This window comes from Ursus arctos, unplaced genomic scaffold (assembly GCF_023065955.2).
Source record: "Ursus arctos isolate Adak ecotype North America unplaced genomic scaffold, UrsArc2.0 scaffold_16, whole genome shotgun sequence".
Taxonomy (NCBI): domain Eukaryota; kingdom Metazoa; phylum Chordata; class Mammalia; order Carnivora; family Ursidae; genus Ursus; species Ursus arctos.
In genome coordinates, this window is record NW_026622830.1 from 1,698,645 (window position 1) to 1,709,857 (window position 11,213).

The 11,213-nt window shown below is 64.4% G+C and overlaps 1 protein-coding gene across 1 annotated transcript; it reads left to right on the forward strand.

Annotated features, from left to right (window-relative positions):
- The first annotated feature begins 4,367 nt into the window (after nucleotides 1–4,367).
- Nucleotides 4,368–8,891, forward strand: HRH3 (histamine receptor H3). The gene is made up of 3 exons (XM_026503858.4): nucleotides 4,368–4,617; nucleotides 5,650–5,816; nucleotides 6,845–8,891. The coding sequence occupies exons 1-3, from the start codon at nucleotides 4,368–4,370 to the stop codon at nucleotides 7,763–7,765; spliced, it is 1,338 nt and encodes a 445-aa protein (XP_026359643.2). The 3' UTR covers nucleotides 7,766–8,891.
- Nucleotides 8,892–11,213: the final 2,322 nt, after the last annotated feature.

Below are 11,213 nucleotides of genomic sequence, written 5' to 3' on the forward strand. Positions count from 1 at the left end.
GGCTCAAAACGCCAGGGAGGCAGTGGAAGCTTGTTCAACGGGCTCTTTGCCATGCCTCCCGGTGAGAGTGTGCCCTCCGGGGGAGGGACCTGTAACCCTGCAGAGCCCTGGGTGGGCAGGGCACTCATTCCTCAGTGGGCCACTGGGTCTAGGACACTCGTTCTCTTCCCATTGGAAATGTGGTGTCATATAAAACTCTCCGATTCACTATACTGCGTCCTGAGGGACAGCGCCCATCCTCACGGGAAGGCTGTCCACTCCAGTGAATCGGGATGGGGCAGCATGCAAGGCAACCTATGGGTTTTTCACTGGGAGGTGGGCCGTGGGCTGGGTGCCATGCTGTGTGGGCCTCCCTGTCCCTGGATCAGGCTTCCATGAGGCCCTGGGTCATGGTGACAAGCCCACACCTGAGCAGTTTTGTGAAGACCCCCGGGGCAGAAGGGGTGCAATGTAGCCCACTTGCCACCAGGTTCCCCACAAAGAATGGGCCGTTTTGGGGGCTCAGCATTGGTGTCTGTGGCTGGCAGGTCAGACATTCAGAGGTGGGAGTCGCCAGGTCATCCTGGGCAGGTGGGAGTCCATACTCCTGGCCCACACGTGGCCTCTGATGTGACCACTCTGTGCTATCATGCCATTTCTGGGGATACAAAACCCTTCACACCAGTGCCTAGAGTCACTTGTCCATCCACATGGGTCCAGCCCAGAGCCCTGGTCTCCACCTCTGACCCTGATGGGTCAGGACCCGGCCCCCCCCAGACTTTGGGCAGTGCCACGGAAGCTGCAGATGTTCTCATCTGAGCCATGTTCCAGCTCATGCAACACGTCCCACCAGGCGCTGAAAGCCCCCCACCCCCGCCACTGGGAGGGCATGTGCCTCACCTCGGCCCCAACTCAGCAGCAAGTCCAAACACTCCTGCCCCTGCACCCCACTTTTTTGAAAGGAGAGCTGAGTGGCATGCCCCGCGGCTGACCCAGCCCCGTGCCCTGGCATTCTCCGTCCCCCGCCTTGCTTCATTTCTTAAAACCAGAGGACATGGGTGGCTTCTTTACTGCGTAGTGTTTGCCTTCCTCCATTAGGACAACTTAGTATAGTGCCTGGTACACAGTAGGTGCTCAATAAAACCTCGTCGAATGGATGAATGAACAAATCAATCAGCGGGTGAACTACCTCTTCTGTGAGGGGTTTGTGGGGGATCTGGTTTTGCTAATCTGGCTAGAGTTTGTGTGAGTGGGGCATTTGCTCAATGGTCTCTTTGTTGGACTAGACATTTGGCGCACCGAATGCCCGCTGTTTCAACAAATGGAGAAACTGGAGCCCCAGGCCACTCTCTCTGTGAGGGTCTTGGTGAGCCCAGAGTAGGGGCCTGTCCTTGTCCCCCAACCCTCACCAGGCTTTCCCAGGGTCTTAGAGGGTTCTCTGCCATCCAGGGACCTGGAAACTCACTACTTGGGACAGAGCCCCCGTGGTATGATATCCTGTGGATAGCCATATGAGGACCTGCCTCGTTCAACCCAAATTGCCTTGGCCAGGTTGGGCCCAGCCCAGAGGACATCAGGCTTCTGTCCAGCCAAGGTCAAGGCTGGCTTCAGAGACCTTGATCTTAGAGCTGGGCCAAGAATGTGGCCATTAAGTGAGGGGCTTCTGGTCTCATGTGACTTTGGGTAGGTGGCTTCCTCACTCTACAAAGGGACCTCCAATCCTACCTACCTTTGAGGGCAAATGGGAGTTCATGAGGTCATGCTTGTAAATGCGCTCATCAGCCTTGGCCATGGTCACCCTCAAACTTGTGGGTCAACCTTGGCCCTCCCTCTCCTGATGGCCTCAGCTTACAAAGGAAGATCCCCACACTCAGAGAAACACATAACTCATCTGTGTCACACAGCTGGTCCCCTGGTGCCAGTGTCCGAACTGAGTCCATGCCTCTCTAGCTGCTGTGGGGCCAAAGACTGCCAGGGAAGACTCCAGAATCTTGATGGCCACAAGGACAACCATGCCCAGCTTCACTGAGACTACAGAGGGGCTGCCCTCTACACAGACTTTCCCTTGACTTGGCCCACCATCCTGTATGGTGAGCAACACATAGTCCCTGTTCCAAGATGGAGATACCCAGGCTGGAAAGGAGGCTCCCAGCTAGTGAGAGAGAGCCAGAGCCCCCCTTCAGTCCCCACCAAACTCCATCTCCCAAGGCCATGGGTGAAGGCATCCAATCCACACTGGACTATCTGGCCAAAGCCAGCCTTGAGTAGTTGGGGAAGAACAGAGTCTGGGGGGGGGGGGGAGGTTGTCCGCTCACCAGGGAGCTGCTGGCTGAGTATGGCAGATAGTCCTGACCCAGGACTGAAGGCGTAGGAGAATTTGAGTGATGGGAGCAATGGGGTCTAGCAGCACCTGGCCGCTCCAGAGACTCTCCGCAAGGCTTGTCTCACCACCAACTAGCTGCCCGGTCCTGGCACTGCCCTGTCCACCAGGCACACTGGGGTGCGGTAAGGGGAAGCTGGGGAGCCTGGAGGGGAACAGGGCTCGCTTCTGGAGGGGAGGAGTATAGCCAGATACTCCCAGAAGGCTTCTGGGGGGATGATCTGGAGCCCCACACTCCTCCAGCAAAGGCTGCCATAAGCCATGGAGGAGTAGGTCTGCTGGGGCGAAGGTCTGGGGTCTCCTGCTGCAACCAGCTCTGAGGAAGGGTTAGAGAGAGCCTCCCCCACTTCCCAAAGTTTCTGAAGTACCTCTTGAGGCTAGGAAAGGGGGTGGGTCCTTGCACAATCAGGAAGCTACCGTAAGTATGGGGGTGCCTGTGTGTGCCAGTGCCTGGGGTCGGGACAGCAGCCCCTTCCCCCAGCCTCACTGCCCCCACCGCCCCATGCAGACTCGCCCATTTGTGTCCTCGTCGAGGCTTCAGCAGATGTGCGCCGCTGGGGACAGAGCAGAGTCGCTGCTTTTCTCTCCCTCGGGCACTGTTCCCTGGCTGTCTGCTGTCTGATGTGTGTGTGTCTAAGTGCCGTTGGTGGGTCCCCAGCCTGACGCTGGGTGGCTGTTTCCCTGGTTTGTGGGTGTCTGTGTGTCTGAGTGTGGGCGCATCTGTCTGTCTCGCTGTGAGTATCTCCTGCTGAATCTGTCCTTGACCCTGTCTATCTGAGCGTGTGTGTCTGGGGGGGAGGGGGTGCTCCCTCCCGCCGCCTCTCCTCCCCCATCCCCTCCTGCAGGCGCTAACGCAGCCGCCGCAGCTGCTGCCTTGGCTGCGCCCTAAGCGCAGTGACCTCGTCTGTCCCTGCAGCAGTGACCGCCCACTGCGCTGTCAGCCGGGGGAGGGGACCTATGGCGGAGCTCTGAACCTCTGGCCTCTCCCCCCTCAACCTGGGGCCGCGGGCGCCCCAGGTGGGTGTGCTCCCTTCCCGGCTGGGTCCGCTGGCTCCCCATCTTCCCTTATGTAACTCCACTACAGTCTGCGCCTTGCAGGTCACCCTAGACCCTGCGCGGGGCCCTGCCCACGGGGAGACCGAGACCCCAGTCCCACGCATATGGGGGCTGGAGCGGACCCCTGGCCAGGGCTCCTGCTCTCAGAGACCCTTCCCATCCTTTCTCTTTGGGACGTTCCTTCCCCTGAAACCCGCTTGCCTGAAGCATGACAGGAGGAGGGGTCTCGCGGGGCAAGTTCCCCCGAGCGCAGATGCAGGCATACCCCCCTCATTCCAGGTCCCCACAGTCTCCCCGGCTCCCGACGACGGTCGGCCAGGGGCACCGGGGCAGAGGGCACGGGGCAGGCCTAGCGGTGCAGGTACCGGCTCCTGTGTGAGCGGGCCGCCTGGCAGCAGGGGCGCCCCCCGCCCCGGCGCCCGCCCGCTCGGGCCGGGCTCTCCGCCAGCCGCCGTGCGCTCCTCCTGGCTGGGGCTCCAGCGGCCCGGCGGGCACGCGGCGCTGTCCGTGGTGCTGCCGGCGCCGGGCGGGGCGGGGCGGGGGCGGGGCGGGGGCGGGGCGCGGGCGGCAGCCAATGGCGGGGGCGCTGCGCGGGGCGCGGGGGGCGGCGGGCTGGGCGCGGGGCGCACTCGGCTGCGCGCTGCACTCCGGGCGCACCGGCGCTCTGGCGGCGGCTCGGGCTCCCGCTCCGCTCCAGGTCCGCTCGGGCTGTAGCGGTGGTTCCGCTGGCCCCATTCGGCCCGGATTCCGGCCCGGGCCCCCTCGGCGCCGCCCGCTCCGGCCCCGTCCCGGGCCTCAGCGCCCGCGGACCATGCGCCGGGCACCCCCCGGGGAAGCCGGCGGGGCCGAGAGCCCGCAAACACCAGGCTCCCGGGCCGGGGCCCCTCCCGGCCGCCCGGCCGGCGATCCGCGCCCTGCCCCGCGCCCCGGCGCCGCCTGAGCCGGCGGGGCCATGGAGCGCACGCCGCCCGACGGGCCGCTGAACGCGTCGGGGGCGCTGGCGGGCGAGGCGGCGGCTGCGGGCGGGGCGCGCGGCTTCTCCGCCGCCTGGACCGCGGTGCTGGCCGCGCTCATGGCGCTGCTTATCGTGGCCACGGTGCTCGGCAACGCGCTGGTCATGCTCGCCTTCGTGGCCGACTCGAGCCTCCGCACCCAGAACAACTTCTTTCTGCTCAACCTCGCCATCTCCGACTTCCTCGTGGGTAAAGCCCCCAGCCCCCGCCCGACTCCAGGAGTGCCCAGCCCGGCCCGGCCAGCAGGGATTGGAGCATGGACTAGGGTGCCTTTTTTGCTCGGGCACACGGCCTGCCGGGGAGCCCTGTTTGGGGAGGGGGCGTCCGGGAACCGTGGGGCGGTGGGCGCGGGCGAAGTTCCTTGCCTCCCCCGCCACAGGACGGGGGCCCGGGAGGGATATTCCTCGGGAAGGGGCCCCGGCGCGCCGGGCTTGGCAAGGCGCAAGGCGCAGCAGCCCCGGGTGCAGCGCTGGCTCCTGCGCCGTAGCCAAACAAAGGCTGCTGGCGGACTCAGGACGTGCGGAGGGCGCTGGGAGAGGTTTGGGGGAGGGGACAGAGAAGGGAGTTTTTAGAGCCGTGTTGGGGGAGGGGGTGGGGGGGGAAGCGGGGTGGGGGTGGGGGAGATGCTCGGAGGAGCGCGCTCTCACGTGTCCGTGCGCTGCTGCCGGCTTGGGGGCGGGGCGCGCCAGACACCTGTTGGGGCTGCTAGGTGCGTCTGCCAGACACTGGCGGCGGTGGGAGCGGCTGGCGTGGCGGCATCCAAAGGCCCTTTGAGCCAGGAGAAAGGCTTTCTCGTGTTCTGAACTGATGAAGAAGGGCTGCCCAAAGGCCGGATTAGGGAGCAGGCGGAAGGAGAGGGAAGAAATTCTCCTTCCTCCCTTTGGGGCTTGGGAGGACCGGTGGGAAGTCTGGAAGTACTAAATCAAGGCTCAGGGTCTCACGGTGCCCAGAGATCCCCACCCCTGGGTCTTCCCTCCTGCCCCCAAGTCCAAGGGACGCCAGTGGCCAGTGGGACTGGAGGCTCGGCAGGGGTTGAAGACCAGGGGCAGGGTAGAGGTTGTGCCTGAGAGACAGGGTGGAAGGGAGGGCAAGGTAAGGCTTGCCGGTCCCAGGAAAGTGCCCGCTGTGCAACCCTCCAGTCCTGCCTTTCTCTCCACTGTGGTGGGGCTCACCCCGGGCACCTGTCCAGCCATGGCCCACCCTGGCCCTACTCTCCCACAGGGGCCTTCTGCATCCCACTCTATGTGCCCTATGTGCTGACCGGCCGCTGGCCCTTTAGCCGGGGTCTCTGTAAGCTGTGGCTGGTGGTGGACTACCTGCTCTGCACCTCGTCTGTCTTCAACATCGTTCTCATCAGCTACGACCGCTTCCTGTCAGTCACCCGTGCGGTGAGTCTGGGATGCCGCTGCCCGTGTCCAGTCCTGGGTGGGGGGTGGTCAAGAAGCGGCCACAGCAGAGGATGGCCATTCCACACTGTGGGCGGTACCAGGTGAGCCTGGCCCCTGCTGGCCTCACACCCAACATCCAGGTATTCTGTGGTCAGCTGCCCACTCAGGAGCCAGTTGCTGTCAGTAGGACGGGTCCTGGGACAGGCAGGAGGCGCTATCTGGACCTGGCCTCAGGTGTTCCTGAAGGAAGAGGGACAGTTCAGCCTGCACAGTTCAGCAGGTCCAAAGTTCTAAGAGCTGAGGGAGGATCTGGGCTAGAGGCCCCTCGTGGCAACTCCCCACGCGCACGCGTGCACGTATGCACAAGCGTACCCCAGGAAGTCAGGCATCAGCTTCTGGCTCCACAGGCTTCCCTTGGTGTGAGTGGTTACCCTGAGTTAGGGACGCTGGACGGCCTGGCCTTCCCATGTCACTGCCCTGCGGGCAGGGGCAGCAGCTGGAGCACTGGTCTCTCCTTTGCCTTCTCATCCCTTCTTGGTGGCTCTACCAGTCACTCTGAGCGCCCTCTGCTGGGACCTCACGTGTGCTAGTCTAGAGAGGCCATGGGACAGAGGGCAGAGCATGGGTTCGAGGTCAAGCCCCAGCTCTGTCTCCTTGAGCCACTCCACCTGCGTTCTCCGCCTCCCGCCCCGAGCCTCCAGGAAAGCGAGGACGGTAGTGGAGCTGCTGAGACATCCAAAAGGTGCCAAGCACGCACAGAGCCTGGCGTTTGGTGGGCGATCAGTGGACAGGGGACGCTCACCGCTGGCGGGGGTAGCGCGCAGGCGGTCTGCAGAGGTGGCACTCAGGGCTGATCTGAGGGAGGCTCTCCGACTGTAGGATCCATGCGGCAAGGGCAGGGAGGCAACGCACAGAGGCACCGAGGCCCAGAGGCTGCCGGCGGGCGGCGGGGGACCGCTCCCAGCGGCACTGTGGCTGCCGCCCGGGCCCGAGGCCCTTCCCTCCTGAGCTGGCATCTCCCACGGCAGGTGTCCTACCGGGCCCAGCAGGGCGACACGCGGCGGGCGGTGCAGAAGATGGTGCTGGTGTGGGTGCTGGCCTTCCTGCTGTACGGGCCGGCCATCCTGAGCTGGGAGTACCTGTCCGGCGGCAGCTCCATCCCGGAGGGCCACTGCTACGCCGAGTTCTTCTACAACTGGTACTTCCTCATCACGGCCTCCACGCTCGAGTTCTTCACACCCTTCCTCAGCGTCACCTTCTTCAACCTGAGCATCTACCTGAACATCCAGAGGCGCACCCGGGGCCGGCTGGACGGGGCGCGCGACCCCGAGCCCGCGCCCGAGGCTCAGCCCTCCCCGCCGCCCGCCGCGCCTGGCTGCTGGGGCTGCTGGCACAGGGCGCGAGGGGAGGCCCTGCCGCTGCACAGGTACGGGGTCGGGGTCGGCGACGCGGCCCCTGGCGCCGAGGCCGGGGAGGCGGCCCTCGGGGGCGGCAGCGGCGGGGGCGCCGCGGCCTCGCCCACCTCCAGCTCCGGCAGCTCCTCGCGGGGCACAGAGCGGCCGCGCTCGCTCAAGCGGGGCTCCAAGCCCTCGGCGTCGTCCGCCTCGCTGGAGAAGCGCATGAAGATGGTGTCCCAGAGCATCACCCAGCGCTTCCGGCTGTCGCGGGACAAGAAGGTGGCCAAGTCGCTGGCCGTCATCGTGAGCATCTTCGGGCTCTGCTGGGCCCCGTACACACTCCTGATGATCATCCGGGCCGCCTGCCACGGCCACTGCGTCCCTGACTACTGGTACGAGACATCCTTCTGGCTGCTGTGGGCCAACTCGGCCGTCAACCCCGTCCTCTACCCGCTGTGCCACTACAGTTTCCGACGAGCCTTCACCAAGCTGCTCTGCCCCCAGAAGCTCAAGATCCAGCCCCACAGCTCCCTGGAGCGCTGCTGGAAGTGAGATGGCCCTTCACGGGCACCTGGGGTGCTGGGGCAGGGCCCCCCCACTGCCACGACCCCTCGAGGCTCTGGTTTCCTGGGCAGCCGGCGCTGCCATCTCCCTCCCAGCTGCCTCCTCTCCCTGGTGGGAGCCGCGCCTTGTCTTCGGCCCACCCTAGATGCCATGCCAGTATCTCTTAGACCACCTGCCTGCAGTGGAGGCAGCTCAGTGGGCTGGCCAGAGAGGCCCTCGCTGCCTGACCCGGAATGTGGACGTCCGCCCCGCCACCCAAACCCTAGCTCTACACCGGGCGGGGCCATCCCAGCCCTGTTGCCCACCCTCCCTCCACAGACGGTCTGATGGCCAGTGGTGTCCGCCCTTTGCACAATTACTGCTTGGTGTCCTTCCCAAAGCGAGTGATGGGTGTGTGCTCTGCGCCCCGTGACGCAGCAGTTCGCCCCGCACGTGCACACACCTGCACACACGTGCACACACCTGCACCCCCCCGCCCCCGCCCAAACAAGCCTGGGCCATTGGCTCTGCTGCTATCTGTCCCCTGCTTAAGCCCAGGCGCCCGCTCCCTCACCCCTCTTCCCTCCAACTCCCTCTGCCCCCAACGCATCAAGTGCCCTCCAGAACCTCGCGGCCGTTCTCCGCTCTTCCATTCTGGGTGTTTCAGGAAGACGAAGAAGAAAACACGTCCGTGAACTCCATGTTCCTTGGCTGTTTAATCAAGAGAGACAAAATTGCTGAGGAGCTCAGGGCTGGATTGGCAGGTGTGGGCTCCCACGCCCTCCTTCCTCGCGCTGCTGCTTCCGGCTGAGCTGCGCCAGCTGCTTCTGCCCACCCCGCCCCCGGGCTTGGGGTGCTGGGCCCTGACTGGCAGCTCTGAGAGGGGCCCGAGGGCCGGACGCCTGCTTGTCCAGAAGGCTGCCCCTTCTGCTCTCTGCTCAACCAGCTTCCTAGGGCTGACGGTGGGAGGGGAACTGGCCATGCCCCGAGGGTCCTGAGGCTTGCAGGCGCAGCCCGAGGAGACAGGGCCCCGGGGACGCCCAGGGGAGGGGCCATTCGCCATGTCCTGTGCACCCTGTCGGCGCTCTGCATGCCTCGCTCCCCGCGTGCCCGCTGCACTACCCTGCAGACTTTGAGGTCCACAGTAAAGTGTATTTTTTTATCGGTGCTGATTCCTGAGGACTTCTTGGGGGGTGTGTGGACTGAGCTCCTGTACTTCAGTGGGGACCCCGGGGAGATATGAGACCACCCAGCAAGGCATGAGGAGCAGGTGAGGAGCAAAGGCTGGCCTGGCCTGTCACACTAGGTTTGATCCAGATCAGGGACACGTGCCCCAGCGGTGTCCCCATCCACGCACACCTGTTTAGGAGGGTGGCATGGTGCTAGGAGGGGCTCTGTCCAGCCTTGAGAATACGATCTGTAGCCCTGCACCCCGGCCCGGTGCAGCCTGCCTGCTCCCCAGGACTCGGGTTCTCATCCTTCTCGGCCACGACCTTTCCCCTGCAGAGCTTCCCGAGGCATGGGGACTGGAGCTGAGCCCCGGGGGTGGAGGGGAAGGGATGGGCCCAAGGAGGGGAGGCACCTTGGGTAGAAGAGCCATCCTGGGCAAAGGTCTGGAGTCAGGCCTGAGGGCAACAGATGGGGACAGGGAGAAGGAGAGGATGGTGCCGGGTGAGCATGGGTCCAGTGAACAATCTATCCTTGCAGTCTCCACGGAGGGGACAGACACTGCTCCCAGCCCAGGTGGTCAGTCCACCCAGAGAGGGGACAAGACCAGCACAACTTCGGGGAGATACAAACTTGGGTGGGTCAGAAGCCACCTCCTCCAGGAAGCCTTCCTTCTTTTCCAGCCACTAAAGCCCTCCCTCCCTGACTTTGCGTTCTCTCCCGACCACGTTGGTCCTGCTTCTGCAGGACTTCAGGCAGAGCCTGTCTCGTGACGCGCTCTGACAGCCAGATGCCACCCTCTCCACCCTCCAGACACAGGTCAGCAAACTGCTTCTCACCACTGCAGAGCGAAGCTGTTCACAGCAACATTTAAAAGCCTTCCTCCTCCAGACACCTCTCACCCCACAGCTGTATCTGCACCTTCATTTCCCAAACGCCCCAGAAAACTTCCTCCAGAACCCTCAGCCGGCACCCCTTTCCCTGCACCTTCTCTCCTTCCACCCCCAGAGACCCCGCTGGGCAGGGCTGGATGCTCTTCTTGTCCCCCTCCTTAGTGGCCAGAGGGAAGCGTGAGCCTGGGGCTCCCCTCTGGGCGCTGGGCGCCGTCACGAGCAGAGGTCGGAGCGGGGGCAGCAGGAGAAGTGGTGGCAGACACGGCGGTGTCATCTGCGGGGCCCAGAGCTCAGGCACGCCCTGTGGCACAGCCAGCAGGCTAGCCACTGGCCTCCCTGCTGGCCCCGCAGGACCCGGCCCGGCCCCCCAGCAGGCGTCCGTCCCTGCAGCCCAGAGCTGTCTGGGGAAGGACAAAGAAGCTGTTCTCTGCAGCGGTGGGCGCCTCCGTGCCAACCGCACAGCCAGAGCCCTGGCTGCCCCTCCGCCCAGCCCTGCTAAATGGCTACAAATTGGAGGATAAAAGCGCAGGCTTTCAAGCAATTTTGTCTTCAATCTCTGGAAACTGCTGCTCCCCGAGCTCCTGCGCGAGGATGGAGGAGGAGAGAAGAAAGACACTGAGTCTATTGGGCCTGAGTCCTGCAGCAAACAAACATGCCGAGGGGGCCTTTCTCCTTGGACTGGACGCCTGGGGGAGAGGCAAAGCCGGCGGGTCCAGCCTCGGCGGGGTCCGCCCACGCCAGCGGCTGTTGTTTATTGAGCACCTACTGTGTGCTAGGCACTGTGAGGGGTGCCAGGCTGCTGCGAGGCAGATCAACGAGCAGCTGATAAGCAGGGCCGTTCCCACGGGGACATCAGTGGTGCAGGGGTGGAGAGGAGGGCTGGCCTGGCTCATTAGGCGGGTGGATGGGGAGCCTGTGTGAGGAGGCGGCGTTTCGCTCGTTCATCTCGCAAACATTCATTGACCCCAGCGGTGGGGCGCTCCTCGAGGCAGCGGGGGCCAAGCCGGAGACCGAAGGAGATGCGGTGCCCCCGGGATCAGGTTCTGGGCATGTGCCGGGTGAGGGTCCCTCCCAGGCTGGGATGAAGACCCCACGTTTTCAGGGCACCATGCGGGCACCCCCCATTTTCCGGCAAAAGGCCAGGTTACCCAATGTTTCCTTTGAGGAGCCAGGGCCATGACAAGGGATGGCTGGGGCCTCTCAGGCAGGGCTCTGGAGCCCTGCCATGTGGGGTAGCCACGTGGCTCTCTGTCCTCCTCCGCCCCCATCCCATGCTTACGCTTGTGGCTGGGCTCGTGGGTGCGAAGAACCTTTCCACCAACATTTGCCGGAGCACCTTCTGTCCTCACAGCCAGCCCACGAGGGGTGCTCACACTCTCCACTCGGCAGATGCGGGA

Excerpts from the sequence above, each read along its gene's own strand:
- HRH3 (XM_026503858.4), top strand. The coding sequence starts at position 4,368 with ATGGAGCGCACGCCGCCCGACGGGCCGCTGAACGCGTCGGGGGCGCTG. Across the intron at positions 4,618-5,649 it reads CATCTCCGACTTCCTCGTGG|GGGCCTTCTGCATCCCACTC; the intron begins GTAAAGCCCCCA and ends ACTCTCCCACAG. Across the intron at positions 5,817-6,844 it reads TCCTGTCAGTCACCCGTGCG|GTGTCCTACCGGGCCCAGCA; the intron begins GTGAGTCTGGGA and ends CTCCCACGGCAG.